Raw genomic sequence first — 14,582 nt, forward strand, 5'->3', positions numbered from 1 at the left:
TTCTCTTATTTCTATCTCCTGTACTAGATTTGGGTGTTTTAAATAAATTATAAAACAAAATACATAATAAAACCACTTCATTTGTGGCATGTACGTGGTATGCCTACGTGCATGTGGTACATGTATGTGTATTGCAGGCTACATGGGCACATATCCACAGGCCAGAGGACTAAATGTCTCTTTCTGTTACACTCCATCTTATTTCCTTGTGTTAGGGGTTCACTTAATGTGAAGCTTGCTGTTGGGCTTGGCTTGGTGGGCAGTGACATCTCAGGGTCTGCCTGTCCTCCCCTCCCCCAATGCTGGAGTTAACAAGGACACCTGGGCAGGCCTTGCTGTCTGCTGGGTGCTGGGGATCCAAATTCAGATCCCTGTGTTTTCATGACTCTTCCCCACTGAGCCATCTTCCCAACCCCCCTTACTTAAGATTTCTGTGTTGAAGTTCTGCCTTCTCCCCTGACCCTTCAGCCTCCCATGCCTCTCTCCACCTCACTGTCCTTCCCTCCTTTGTTCCGTGGAGGCAACTCCGGCTGGAACGTATGTTGAGTTCCACCCATTCAGCATTGCTGACCGCAACACCGCCTTGAGCTGTCACTGTGCTGAGGCCAAGTACGGGACCCTCACTGAGAGCTGGCCAAAGGCATGGCTCTTGAGTGGGGTTGCCCACACTCCCTGGCAGGGATGAGCCCCAGCTCCCCTTGGCCAGCGCTCTCCTGGGCTCACTGCACCCCATTCATCCCCCATGTGCAGATGACTCAGCCAATGATTTCAGCCACCCGCCTGGTGTTTGTGCCACTTGCCGCAAACCGGTGGAGACTGTTTGGTGCTGTCCTGAGCTGACGCTCTGCTGGTGGAGAATGACATTGAGTCAGCGTGTAGCCAAACAGATGAAATGCTGTGGCTTCTGAGGAACCTATTGTTTGTGGGCCCACCAGGAGGAGGAGGAGGAGGAGAGGGGACTGCCACCATGGGGAGGGGGTATCCTACAGTCTTCCTGCAGCTACCTCAGGGCAACATTTGGCTTCAGGCAGAGTCGGCACCATAGCAGGAATCCAGGAGAACGAGGGCAGAACCTCACATGGGCTTTCCTAAGAGAACTCTCAAGCAACCCAGCTGGACTCTATACCCTTGTTTGCTTGTTCTGAATGGAATTTTGCTCGGCGCCCTTGGGTTCTGTCATGGGCCCTGATCATGTGCAAGGAAGGATGCAAATGCCGAGGACACACTGTCCCTTAGTGATCACCACAGCACACAGAGCCACGCAGTTAATCCAGTTCTAACGGGAAAAACTCTAGGTGGCGACAAGTCAAATGTCCACAGCTGTAATAAGCACGGGGCTGGGTCGGTCCTGTCATGATTCCCACCCGATAGACCAGATGAGTCCCCAGAGTCCAAGTGGCCTGTCTGAGATCACCCAGCAGAGGGAAGTAACAGCTCCCAGGCTCAGCCACAAAGGGCAATGCATAGCAAGGCAGCAGAGGGAGAGGAGTGGAGAGAGGGCAGGAAGGCGTGTGGGTGGTGGATGTGGCATCCAGTGGTGCTGGGAAACAACAGAGGTCTCAGGACAGAGAGGGTGAGGGGACCTGGAAGCCCAGGAAGCTCCCTTACTGTTTCTCTCCTCTGTTTCTTGAGTACTACTTGGCTCTCCCATTGGGCAAAACTTTCTTCAAATCCTCCATGGGGGTAGTTTGTGATCAACCCCTGGCATGTCTGCTTCACTGTGCGTCATCATGAGGATAAAGTACAAAAGGCATGCCCGCACCATCCCTCTGACCTAGGTACCATCGCCATCACTGGCAGGGTCCCCCTGCTTATGAAGAGGGCTTTATGTTCCTTCCTGTGATGTCACATGCAGCCAGAGGGGTGCTGACTGGTCCTGCTGCCCAGGCTGTGCTCAATAATGCGACTCCCAGGACTGCAGAGGGATCTCGCCACTAACACCACCAGAAGCTGGCAGACAAAACAATGAAACAGCCCTTCTATCGGTAACCCAGGTAAAGAAAGTACCACCCAGTCAACACTTTCTTTACCGATGCTTTATCGACTTGGTGTGATTTTTAAGGACTTCAATTGTCCACATCTAAGCACCCCTTCCTGAGAATTCTTTGTTTTTGTGTTTGGCTCTTCACTTGAGAGGTCTTTGTAGGGCCAGGAATACATATGTCTCGAAAGGAGCAGGGAATGTATGTCCATCTTCCATTCCCTCTGCATCCCTGATATCTCGGAGCTGCACGTTCTGATGCCAACCATTCTCCTCCCAGACTGGGACATGTGGGGAATAAAACTTAAAACATGGAGTAACTTTCTACCACTCAAAAGATGCTGAAAGTGAAATGGCTTGAAATACCCACCCCGTGGCCTCTGGACAGAGAGGGGTGAATCTCTGCTGTCGCTGCTGGGCCATGTGGGAATCTTAGGGTCCCATTGATCAGAATGCTGAGCAGTCAGGCCTGGGGCCCCTATGGGCTACCACCTTGTCCCAAAAGCTGAGGAAAAGGAAGGACAAGGACATCTCTCTCCACTCCTGCAACAGTAGGGAAAACAACCCTCAGGGCTCCCCCGCCCAGGCTTCTAGAAATCCCTGATGAGCCTTGGCTCCCTTTCTCTCTGTCCTGCTCACCTCTCACCTGTAAGGTGAGGATAATATGAGTGTCTGCAAAGTGAGATGAAGCATGTCAACGCTTAGAAGGCTCTTGGCACCCAATAAACACAACATTGGCTCATATGGGCACTCCTATCTTTGTTGGTAGCAGGTGCCAACCAGCCATTCTTACTGAGAGCGTGTCCTCTTTCCTCCATGTCTGCTCCTCTCCAGGTGAGCTGGGTCTTCTCTCCATCCCCCCCTCCCCCTCCTCTTTATCCTTTCCTCCATCTCTTTCTTTCTGAACTCACAGATGAGTCTTTTCAATCTTGGCATTTTGAAGTCTCTTGGCTGTAGCGTTTAAAGTTACCCACGTTGCCTAGCAACTTTGGGAACACACGAACCTAGGTCCCTTTCTTGGGACCTAGGGTTAAACGTTTTCCTGGGACCCACCGTTTACCGGTAACTCACGTGCCAGGTCCAGGGTCCAGGTGTAGCATCAGGCATATCCAGCTTCTGTTTCTGGCTGGCTGGCTGCAGTCAGGGCTTCCTGCAATGGAGGAGCCTCTTGGAGAATTCCTCTTGTCTATGAGAAGCGCATGGCATGCCCGTTTTGTTGAGAAAATGGTCCCCATCGGGGTCAGCACAATGAGGACATGGAAAGGAAGCCACTAAAGAGAAGTCCCTGCGTTGTGTCCCAAGCTGCTCCCCTCCCTCCCTGCTGCTGTGGCTGCCAGCTGTCTCCTTCTTTGCTTCCTAAAGTTGCTTTCTGAAACCCCGATGACAAACATGACAAACGTGTCACTATCAGAGCATTCTCTCCCAGGGCTTGCCTCTGCCTCTCCCTGTCACTAATCTGGGCCTCCCTGGGGACCAGGAGCAGGGCTGCCACAGAAAGTCTGGGTGACTCAATTGCAGCCAGGTTGCCTGGCAAGGGACTGGCCCCAAGTCTGTCCCATGGATACCACTCACAAAGTCAGACCGAGGGCTGTGCGGAGAGGCTGGGAAAGGTCAGAGGTCAGAGACATTCTAGGGCATCAAGAACAATGTGCTCAGCTTGGGGTCCTGGATCCCTGTTCTACCTCCCACTGGGAGGAACCAAGAGAGTACCTCTGGCCTCACCAGCACCGGTCCTTGACTACCTGTGACTTCAGTTGAGAAGAGGAGAGTGGGTGGCTTGAGGGTCCTTATGTCCTGAGGTGTTCTGTAGGATCTGGAGAAAAGAGGGCCGATTGTACTCTTTAGCCTGGGACATGGCCATCTCCCTGCTCTGTCCTCTGTGGTCACTGTGGAATGCTGAGCACAGAGGAGAAGGGCCCCCCTTCTGCTTTTAAGCTAAGCACCCTCCCAAAGGCGTCCACTGCCTGTAGTGTTTAAGGACTTGGAATATGTGAGCGGTTATCCTGAGACGCCCGACACAGCAGTGGGAGGTGAAGGAGAAGTTTCTAGATGGAGCAGTTCATCCCACAGGAGCAGACAGACTGGCTTACTTTCCACTCGGGCATTTCCATTTTCTTGGGTTTGGTTAAGGGGATGGACAGGGGCGGCTTTAAAAACGAACTCCAATGTGTCTGTCCTTGTTAGCATCTCTGACTGCGATGAAATGCTGGCTAATAGCAAAGAGGGGGGAAATGGTTTATTTGGCTTCCAGGTCAAGTCCATCACGGAGAGAAGACAGGGCAGGAGCTGAAGGCAGGAACCTGGATGCAGACACTGAAACAGTAACCATGGAGGAACACTGCTCACTGGCTTGATTCCCTGGCTTGCTCAGCTGCCTTTCTTACACAGCCCAGGCCCACCTGCCCGTGGTGGGATGGCTCTTCCTAAGTCAGTCAGCCATCAACACACCCACAAGCCAGTCTGATGGAGACATGGAGACAGTCCCTGACTTGAGATTTCCTCTTTCCTGGTGTGTCCAGATGTGTGTCTCGTTGACAAAAGCCAACAAGCAGTCTCCATACATGTAATAATAGTGATGTCTGTAATGTTAAGGAATACTTTCCTAGCCTATTTTCAAGCCTTGTATCTTGTAAAATAAACCCCACCTTCCCCCTTTCGTTCTGTGCTGGGAACTGAACTCAGGGCCTTGCCCATGCTAGGCAAGCACTCTACTACTGAGCTACACTCCCAGCCCTGGAATCTTTTTGAAAACAATAATTTCAAATGGACTCCCTATTACTAAATCTGCTTATTGAAAATCAATTCCTGTTTAAGGAAAAAATGACATTTTTCAAGCCGTTGTTTCATGAGCTACTTCAATTAATGTGGTCAATCAGTGGGCAAGCAAGAAAATGCTCTTTGAAGGATATGTCCTATTCCAGACAGTGCACTGTATGCCAGAGCAGGTCAGAGCACCCACTTAGCAACTCATCCCAACTGTCACCTTGTTCTGTTCATGAAATAACTGAGTGTGGGTGAAGGAAAGCCCTCCTACCAGATAGCTTCCGTTACCAACCACACAATGTGCTAGGACAGTCAGCAGATTGCACAGTGTTCTAGGATAGTCAGTTAGCAGACTGTACAGTGTTCTAGGATAGTCAGCTAGCAGACTGCACAGTGTTCTAGGATAGTCAGCTAGCAGACTGCACAGTGTTCTAGGATAGTCAGCTAGCAGACTGCACAGTGTTCTAGGACAGTCAGTTAGCAGACTGCACAGTGTTCTAGGATAGTCAGCTAGCAGACTGCACAGTGTTCTAGGACAGTCAGTTAGCAGACTGCACAGTGTTCTAGGACAGTCAGTTAGCAGACTGCACAGTGTTCTAGGATAGTCAGTTAGCAGACTGTACAGTGTTCTAGGATAGTCAGTTAGCAGACTGCACAGTGTTCTAGGATAGTCAGTTAGCAGACTGCACAGTGTTCTAGGATAGTCAGTTAGCAGACTGCACAGTGTTCTAGGATAGTCAGTTAGCAGACTGCACAGTGTTCTAGGATAGTCAGTTAGCAGACTGCACAGTGTTCTAGGATAGTCAGTTAGCAGACTGCACAGTGTTCTAGGATAGTCAGTTAGCAGACTGCACAGTGTTCTAGGATAGTCAGCCAGCAGACTGCACAGTGTTCTAGGACAGTCAGTTAGCAGACTGCACAGTGTTCTAGGATAGTCAGTTAGCAGACTGCACAGTGTTCTAGGATAGTCAGCTAGCAGACTGCACAGTGTTCTAGGATAGTCAGTTAGCAGACTGCACAGTGTTCTAGGATAGTCAGCTAGCAGACTGTACAGTGTTCTAGGATAGTCAGTAAGCAGACTGCACAGTGTTCTAGGACAGTCAGTTAGCAGACTGTACAGTGTTCTAGGATAGTCAGTTAGCAGACTGCACAGTGTTCTAGGATAGTCAGCAGACTGTACAGTGTTCTAGGATAGTCAGTTAGCAGACTGCACAGTGTTCTAGGATAGTCAGCAGACTGCACAGTGTTCTAGGATAGTCAGTTAGCAGACTGCACAGTGTTCTAGGATAGTCAGCAGACTGCACAGTGTTCTAGGATAGTCAGTTAGCAGACTGCACAGTGTTCTAGGATAGTCAGCAGACTGCACAGTGTTCTAGGATAGTCAGTTAGCAGACTGTACAGTGTTCTAGGATAGTCAGCAGACTGTACAGTGTTCTAGGATAGTCAGTTAGCAGACTGCACAGTGTTCTAGGATAGTCAGCCAGCAGACTGAAGTTCTAAGCACTATTTTCCAGCCTCACCTGCACACGTGAGCAACCAGTGAAGATTGAAAGGGAAAAAAGAGTCAACCTACCAGGGCCAGAGAGATGGCTCAGAGGTTAAGAATGTGTACTGCTATTACAGAGGACTCAAGTTCAATTCCTAGCACCCACCTTGGGTGGCTGATAACCACCTGTCACTCCAGCTTCAGGGAAATTCAGCACCTCTGGCCTTCGTGGGCATCTGAATGCAGGTGCACATAACCCTACATAGCCACACACATATACACACTATTTTTAAAATATCTAGGGCTGGAGAGATGGCTTAGAGGATAAGAGCACTGGCTACTCTTCCAAAGGACCCAGGTTCAGTTCCCAGCACCCACATGGAGGCTCAGCTCTTTGTAATTCCAGTTCCAGGGAATCTGATACCCTTTTCTGATTCTCAAGGGCACCGTGTACATGTGATATATAGATATACATGTAAACAAACGCACATACACATAAAATAAAAATAAAGGTTAAACAAATTTAAAAAAATCTAAAACAAAAAAGATCCATTAAACTTGGGGCTGGTAAAATGACTCAGTGGATGAAGTACTTAGTACATATGTGTGGACCCTAGTCTGTAGATCCAGCATAAAAGCCCCCTAAAACCCAGGCATGGTAACTTGCCTGTAACCCCAGCACTCATTCAGGAGGCAAAGACAGGGGGTCCCCAGGGAAAGACAGCCAGCTAAACTAGCTGGATTGGTGAGCTGTGAGAGACTCTACTTCAATATATAAGATGGAGAATGATTGATGGAAGACACCTGATGCCAACCTCTGTCTGCCCTTCATACACAGCCCTCCTCCCCAACTCGCAAAACCCTAACATGGAAGAGCTGTTGCTGATATTCTGAACTTGAGGGAAGTGCAGTATTTGCAGTTTGAAGTAGAGTAGTTAATGGAACTACTAGATCAAATATTTCGTACAACATATTTTCATACCTGGTACAATTGCTTTTCCTTGGGAGAGATCACCTGTCAGTAGATGTCACTGTGCTAGGGAAATCCCATGATGCTTTTCTGCTTTTCATCTGCTCAGTTACTGACCTTCAACACATCAGCCAACTTTCTCAGCCTGTGTGCTGTCCGCTTTGATTCTGCTCTCTAGGACTGCTGGGGTTGCACTCTGGTGGGTGACTGAATACAGGGACTTTTTTCTAGGCACCAAGCCACATGTTCCGTTTTTTGTCCCAAAGACCCCATCTAAACCCTCTCTGTTTTGTTACTCCCTTCAGAGATTAAACTGTTGCCTTAGCCCACTCGGTCTGAAATCAAGGGAGGTGGGACTTCAGCACCTTTCCTTGCAAATGCAGTGGAGCACTGTAGAGTTCAGAAGCCACTCTGCTCTGTAATGTATGCATCTGAGCTTAAACCTTGTGCCTGAAGAACCCACCGTCACAGGGATGCTAGGAGGGTCTTGACACTGTGTATGGCGGTCTCTGACTTATCTAACAGGGCTCCTGGATGCTTGCTGTGGCAATTTACTTAGAACATGAATTCCTTATGGAGGAGTCCTACCAACCTTGCTCAGCATATGGCTGAGAAGATGCTACACACAGGCAGATGATGTAAAGATTTTGATGGTACCCTGTCCTGGTTGTTATTGTTATTGTTATTATTTCGTCAGTTTGATACAAGTTAGCATCATTTGGGAAAAGGGAACTTCAATGGAGAAAATGCCCCCCATAAAACTGGCCTGTGAGCAAACCCACATACATTTTCTTGATTAAAGACTGATGGCGAAGGACCCAGCTCACTGTGGGTGGGGCTACCACTGGGCAGGTGGCCCTGGATAGTATAAGAAAGTAGACTGAGCAAGTCACGGGGAGCAAGCTAGTAAGTGGCGTTCCTCCATGGCCTCTGCTTCGGTTCCTGCCTGGAGTTCCTGCCCTGACTTCCCTCAGTGATGCAGTATGACCTGAGTTGTAAGTCGTAAGCTGCTTTTGGTCATAGTGTTTATCACAGAAATAGAAACTCTAAGACATAACCCAAACCAACCCTGTACATCCTTACAGAATTCACTCATGATCTTCAGCAGTTCAAGGGTATTATTTTCTCAGTTTAGAAATCACACACACTGAGTTTTCCAGGAAGGTATGGGTGCTTGTCCCGTTTACAGCCGGGGAAAGGGGGTGAGATAGTATTCATAGTCATTGACTTCCTACTCTGTAAGCGTCTATCTGCTCTTACAGACGCTTCTGGGGTGACAGAGTCCACACTGGAAATGGGACTGGAAGGAACTGTTTCTAATCTAGCAACATGGTTCTGTGCTTTTTTTTTTTTTCCACAGAGAGTCTGATTTGTCTTTAGCAGAGGATTGTTTCCTCTTCTGACCCCTCATCAGGGTGTGAGGTAAGCAAGGGTAGGCAGAGAAAGAAAGAGAGAGAGAGGAGGCTGAAATTTAAATAAATACCCAGTGGCAGAGTCTGGGAGGGATAAGCCTCCTTGCACCGGCTGGCCTGGCTGGCATGCAGAGCTGCTCTCCCTTGAGAGTCTGGGTTCCCTCAGGACAGAGGCAGCCTTCGTATCTCTCCACCCCCTTCTCGGTGTGTTCTTAAAGTGAAAGCTCTTCTCCTCTGTCTGCACGCCCCAGGCAAGCCCATGTGCATAAAATTAAATCACTTAGCTAAAGGGGGACCGGGCACTAACATTTAGACAGAGTTTGCATGTGAAAAAGCCAGCATTCCAAATATCTTATTTTCTTTCTTCTCTTGAGGCAGGGTCTTATGTATCCCAGGCTAGCCTTGAACTTGATCAAGGGTAACCCCTTGCCTCCATCTCTCATGTGCTACACCACCAATCTTGATTTATAGCACCCCAAATTCTTACAACCAGTTCAGTGGACCCCAAAGCTCTTCTCGCTTGGAGTCAAATTATGTCCAATGTCCCATTTTTAAAAACTCCTGCACATGGGGAACATTCATACATCTGCTTATGATTCTGTTTACTGTAAGACAAAAAGACTTCGGAGAAAGATGTTGAAATAAAAAATGTAATAATGTATGGCTTAATTCATTTCCCCCCGACCAGGAGGAAGCTATATTTAAAGAAGCCTTAACTCCTAAGTTTGGCGGGCACTGGCTCTGGGATTTCCCCTCCCTCCTCTGATCAACACCCCTCCCCGCCCAGCTCTTCCATTCCCAGCTGATGTTTGATTTTGAATTACAGTTGCTTGTTCATTGGGTTATTTTACAATCCAGGAACTCAAGTTTTGAAATGTGGAAACCCAGTCACTTAACTACTAACCTTCACCCCCACTCTGAGACTCAACCATGGTACAAGGGCATTTGTATTTAGCAAACAGACAAGAAATGTAAAAATTCGACTGTTGACATTTTATTTTGTGTTGTCGGTACAGTTCGCTGCTGGGGGGGGGGAGGGGGAAGAAGTGAGGACAAGGTTAGAGGTCAAATAAAACGCCAGTTAAATTCGGCTATTGTCAACAACCCAAAACTTCCAACATAAAAATCAAAGCAAGCTGGTGAAGATTATGAGATAATCTTGGGCAATTTCCTAGCACTAAACACAAACCAAGACGCGGCGTCCACGCGTGCACGCATCCACGGAGTTCTTCAGCAGTGAAGCCTTGGTTAAAGACCAGCGCGCTGCGGCTAAAGGGCCAGCGCCTTCCCTCCCGCCTGCCTGCGGCGCAGCTGGGCTTGTCCAGCCGGCGGTTTGGGATCCTCGCCCACCTCCACATACTTTAATGAGAACGTTAATTACCGAGTTTCACAAGCCTGCGCTACGAAATGCCTTGTTACCTATTTTAGTAAGTCCGGAACACAGATGGTGTGAATGGTGATTGGTGTTTTGTTTTCAAGCAAGCTCAAATGTTGGTTAAACTACCGTGGGGGGAGGGGCGGGGGAGACTAAGTAGATTTCCAGGATTTAAAGAGTGAATACTCTGCAGCAAAACAGCTCGGTGTTTCAGCCTGAAAACCTAAACTGTGAGGCCAGACGAACTTCCCCACTCCGCACGCACACCCAATGACCGTGGCGCCCCCACCGCCCGCACCTGCACGACACCCTACTCGGATACTCTGGGCCTTCCAGGGCAGTCCTTCCGCCAGCACCCTTGATATTTGTACCCATGGCCTGGGCTTCCTAGACCTCCTAGGTCCACATGGGTTTAGCTGGTGGGAGCAAGAGAGCCTGTGCGCTCAGGCCGCGGACAAGGAAAGAAGGCCCCTCCGGGTAGACGCTGTTGGGGAGCAGTCCCTAAGCCTGGGAGCTGGCGGATCCCAGGGCACCGAGGTCGGGGCAGCCTTTCGCTGCACCCAGGGCAACCGACTGTACCCCACCGCCGGCTACCATCCTTCTGGCCTCGCGATGCCACAGCGACAGGGAGAGACCGCCACTGGGTGAGCTTAAGGTAAGGATGCGATGGCAGACCGTCTGGCTCTAAACAGGTGGGATCCATCTAGAACCCCAAGCAAACTGCGTCGCTCCTTGGAACACCCGCTTGGGTCACTTTAATTGCCAGGGAGTGGGGGCAGGGATGAAGGCGCCCTACAGTCTGTCCGTCTGGGCGAGAAGTCTGGAAATGTCCTCCTTATTGGGGCCAGCTCTCCTTAGATTCAGGACGCGAGGGCGCGGGAAGATTGGCTGAGGTCGCGCCCCGCCCCGGGCCCAGCCAGCCCTTACTTGGAGAACTGAGCTTGCACCGCTGCCAGGCCCAGGCCAGCGGGGACCAGATGCGGGAACTTGCACACGGCACAGGAGCAGAGGCCGGGACCACCTGCGCCACCAGCAGGGAGAGCGAACTGGCCGCACGATGGCTCGTCGAGCGCTAGTGACAGGTACTTGGTGGGGCGCAGCGTTTCGGGGGGTCCCACGGCGCCGGGTGCCAGCAGCACAGAGCCGGGCGCGGCGGCGAGCAGGGGCAGGCCGGCCAGGAGCAGGCGCGGGGCTGCGGGCCCCGCACCCTCGCCGAGCGCGCGGCGCAGCTCCTGCAGCGAGCTCCCCAGCAGCAGGATGTAGTTGCGGGCGAGCAGCAGCGTGGCGATCTTGGAGAGCTTGCGGCCGGGCGCGCCCTGGCAGTGCGCCGCGGAGTAGGGCAGGATGACTTCGCGCAGTGCGTCCATGGCCAAGTTCAGATCCTGCATGCGCTTCCGCTCGCGGCTGTTGATCTTGCGCCGCAGCTGCTGCTGCTGCTGCTGCTCCTCTTTGGCGTCGGTCCGGGAGCCCCGGGACTCCGGCGCGGTTCCCAGCGGTTCAGAGTGGGGCGCTTCTGGCTTCTCGCGCACGGCCTTGGGGAGGAGGGACGCGGTGGAAGAGGAGGAGGATGTGGAGGAAGAGGAGGACGACGAAATGGGCGGCTGTCTGTAACCCACCAGCTCGTATAGCGAGGTCCCAAGCTGCACGTCTCCGGGCCGCTGCGGCCGCAGCATGGTCGCCGGAGCCGCGTTCACACGCGCCTGAGAAACCGCATAGTACATCTGGGGTGAGGGGCGGCGGGGGCGACCGAGGGCGCCCTTCACTAATGCCCGGGGTGGGGGGGAGCAGTCGGCAGATCGCCCTCCCCGCGGACCTGTGCGCGGGCGGACGATTAAAGAAGCGCAGTCCGCGCCTGACACCTTTAAACCCGGCTTGGGAACCTGCGAGGACCGCGGTTGGTGGGGTGCAGCCAATGGAGGAGCGAGGCTGGCCACAGGCGAGTGTTTATTGGCCGCCTGCACGGCGGTGCAGCCAGAGGCGCTCCAGATGGTTATCTGGGCGCCTGCGCGGGTGTCGCAGCACCCGCCTGGGGAGAAGGGGGGTGCTTTAGAGCAAAAAGAACCCACCGTTCTTTTAGGGTTCTAGTTCCTCCGGTCTGGCTAAAATGGCTATTGACTCTCTCCATCTTCTCTCTAGCTCTACTCCCCCCTCTTTTACACTTGTCCTTATAAAATGTGGTTAACCAGTTATCCCAGCACTTGGCACTGCTATGGCAGGCAGGCAGGAGAACAGCGTGGGGTTGCATGACAAGTTCCATGCCAGTCTGGGCTATAAAATGAGAGCCTATCTTTAAAAGAATGTAGTCAAATATTCGTAACATAACATACACCATCCCTAAGCGCACAGTTCAATTGTGTTAAGGCCTGTTTGTTCACAGGGTTTTGCAACCGATCTGCAGGACCTGTTTGTTTTTGCAAATTTTAAACCCGTTAAACACACACACACACACACACACACACACACACACACACACACACACACACACACACAAACTCTTGATAACCATGAAAAGAAAAAAAACTCTTTTTCTCGTGTTAGTTTTCTTCCTGTCGCTGTGGTAAAGAGCATGACCAAAAGCAACTTGGGGAAGAGTTCATTTGGCTTACACCTGCCAATCACAGCTCCTCACTGAGACTGAAGTCAGGACAGGAACTCAAGCGACACAGAGGCTAGAACCAAGGAGAGCCCTCGGAGGAAAGCTGCTTTCCTGGCTTGCTTCCCCAGGCCCTCCCTTACCTTTCTTACACAGCACAGGACCCCCTGCCTAGGAATGGTGCCGCCCGCAGTGGGCAATATCAATTAGCAATAAAGAAAACGCCTCACCAAGGTGCCCACCAGGCCAATCTGATGGAGGCAGTTTCCTCACTTGGGGTTCCCTCTTCCTAGGTATGTTAAGTTGACAACCAAGATTGGCCACCACGTCTCCACCTTAGTAACCATCACCCCAGTTGTGTTTGCATGATTGTTTTGCTCAAAGTATATCATATAAGCAGCAGCATCATGTAGTATTTGTCCTTTAGTGATTGGTTCATTTTGGTGACTTAGCATGTGTTCAAGCTTCATCCATGCTGAATATAGCATGAATCTAAATTCTTCTCCTCCCTCCTTTTTTTTTTTTGAGACTGTGTAGCTAGAGTTTTCCTGCCTGGGACACAGTCAGGACAAATCTTTGTCACCCGCCAGTCCCACAGCTGCTCAGACCCAACCAAGTAAACACAGAGACTTATATTGCTTACAAACTGTATGGCCGTGCAGGCTTCTTGCTAACTGTTCTTACAGCTTAAATTAATCCATTTCCATTAATCTATACCTTGCCACGTGGCTCGTGGCTTACCGGCATCTTCACATGCTGCTTGTCATGGCGGCGGCTGGCAGTGACTCCTTCCGCCTTCCTGTTCTTTCTTTTCTCCTCTCTGTTAGTCCTGCCTATACTTCCTGCCTAGCCACTGGCCAATCAGTGTTTTATTTATTGACAAATCAGAGTAATTTGACATACAGACCATCCCACAGCAAGACAGAGTCTCTTGTACCCCAGGTTGGCCTCCAACTCAGTATTTATGAGAAGGCAACCTTAAACTTATGATTCTCCTGTCTCCACTTCCCAGATGCTGGAATTACAAGCATTCACTATCATACCTAGTCTATACACTGGTGGGGATCTGAAACCAGGGTTCTGTGTATAGTAGGCAAGCACTCTATCCACGGAGCTGCAGCCCCAGCCTGAATGCTTCCTTGTGAAAGCCACATAGTATACTGCACTTCCCAGTAATATTCTACATTTTCTGTAACCAACGTGCCTTCATTTATCTATGAGTTCACAGAGGATGATTTCAATCATATGGCAACTAATGCTCCCACGAAAATGGGTATATTCTGGTTATGTTTTTAAATACAAAATTTCCCATCAGGTTCTGAGAACAAAATGTCTGGCCACCTGACAGTGGCATAGGATGGGTCTGTCACTCTCAGCCCATCTCTCTGATCCAAAGGCCTCTAGGGATGAAAGAGTCTTTGGGGTTAGAGTTGTCTCTTCCTTCCCCAAAGGATGTGAGGTCATTTTATCAGTGACTTGACTCTTGCTTAAGCAAAACCCCACTCTGGTCTCTTATCAGAAAGAAAACAACACCCCTACATTCCTATCTGTCAAGGGCGGGGCCAAATCTTTCTCTTCCCCAAGTACAGTAGGAATACTTAGCGAAAGCTTTCATCTCTGAGCACAAGCAGGCATAGATCTGCATCTTGTCATAGTCAAGAAATGTAAATGCCCCCAGGAAGAGTCATTTGGTATCTGAACTCACACTGTCTAGTCTAGTAGCCACAGGTGGTTATTTATTGAAGGGTGGAGTAATTAATAAAATGAGGCTCAGAATTACATCTCTGTTTATACACGTGTTGCTTCAAGTGCACAACAGTGGTATGTGGCCAGTTGTTACCTACTGAACAGCAGATGTGACACCCTCCTCCCATGGTTGACACTGCGGGTCTAGGGTGTAACAAAAGATGTCACTTTTGATGTAAGACAGCGGTTCTCAACCTTCCTAATGCTGGGACCCTTTAATACAGTTCCTCATATTGTGGTGACCCCCAACCATAAA

The 14,582-nt window shown here is 50.3% G+C and overlaps 1 protein-coding gene across 1 annotated transcript; it reads right to left on the reverse strand.

The window, feature by feature from the left end:
• Positions 1-9,584: 9,584 nt before the first annotated feature.
• On the reverse strand, positions 9,585-11,828 carry Olig1 (oligodendrocyte transcription factor 1). The gene has a single exon (XM_052732465.1). The coding sequence runs from the start codon at positions 11,706-11,708 to the stop codon at positions 10,911-10,913; it is 798 nt and encodes a 265-aa protein (XP_052588425.1). The 5' UTR covers positions 11,709-11,828; the 3' UTR covers positions 9,585-10,910.
• Positions 11,829-14,582: the final 2,754 nt, after the last annotated feature.

This window comes from Peromyscus californicus, unplaced genomic scaffold (assembly GCF_007827085.1).
Source record: "Peromyscus californicus insignis strain IS unplaced genomic scaffold, ASM782708v3 Scaffold_12__1_contigs__length_115047231, whole genome shotgun sequence".
Classification (NCBI taxonomy): domain Eukaryota; kingdom Metazoa; phylum Chordata; class Mammalia; order Rodentia; family Cricetidae; genus Peromyscus; species Peromyscus californicus.

Excerpts from the sequence above, each read along its gene's own strand:
- Olig1 (XM_052732465.1), bottom strand. The coding sequence starts at position 11,708 with ATGTACTATGCGGTTTCTCAGGCGCGTGTGAACGCGGCTCCGGCGACC.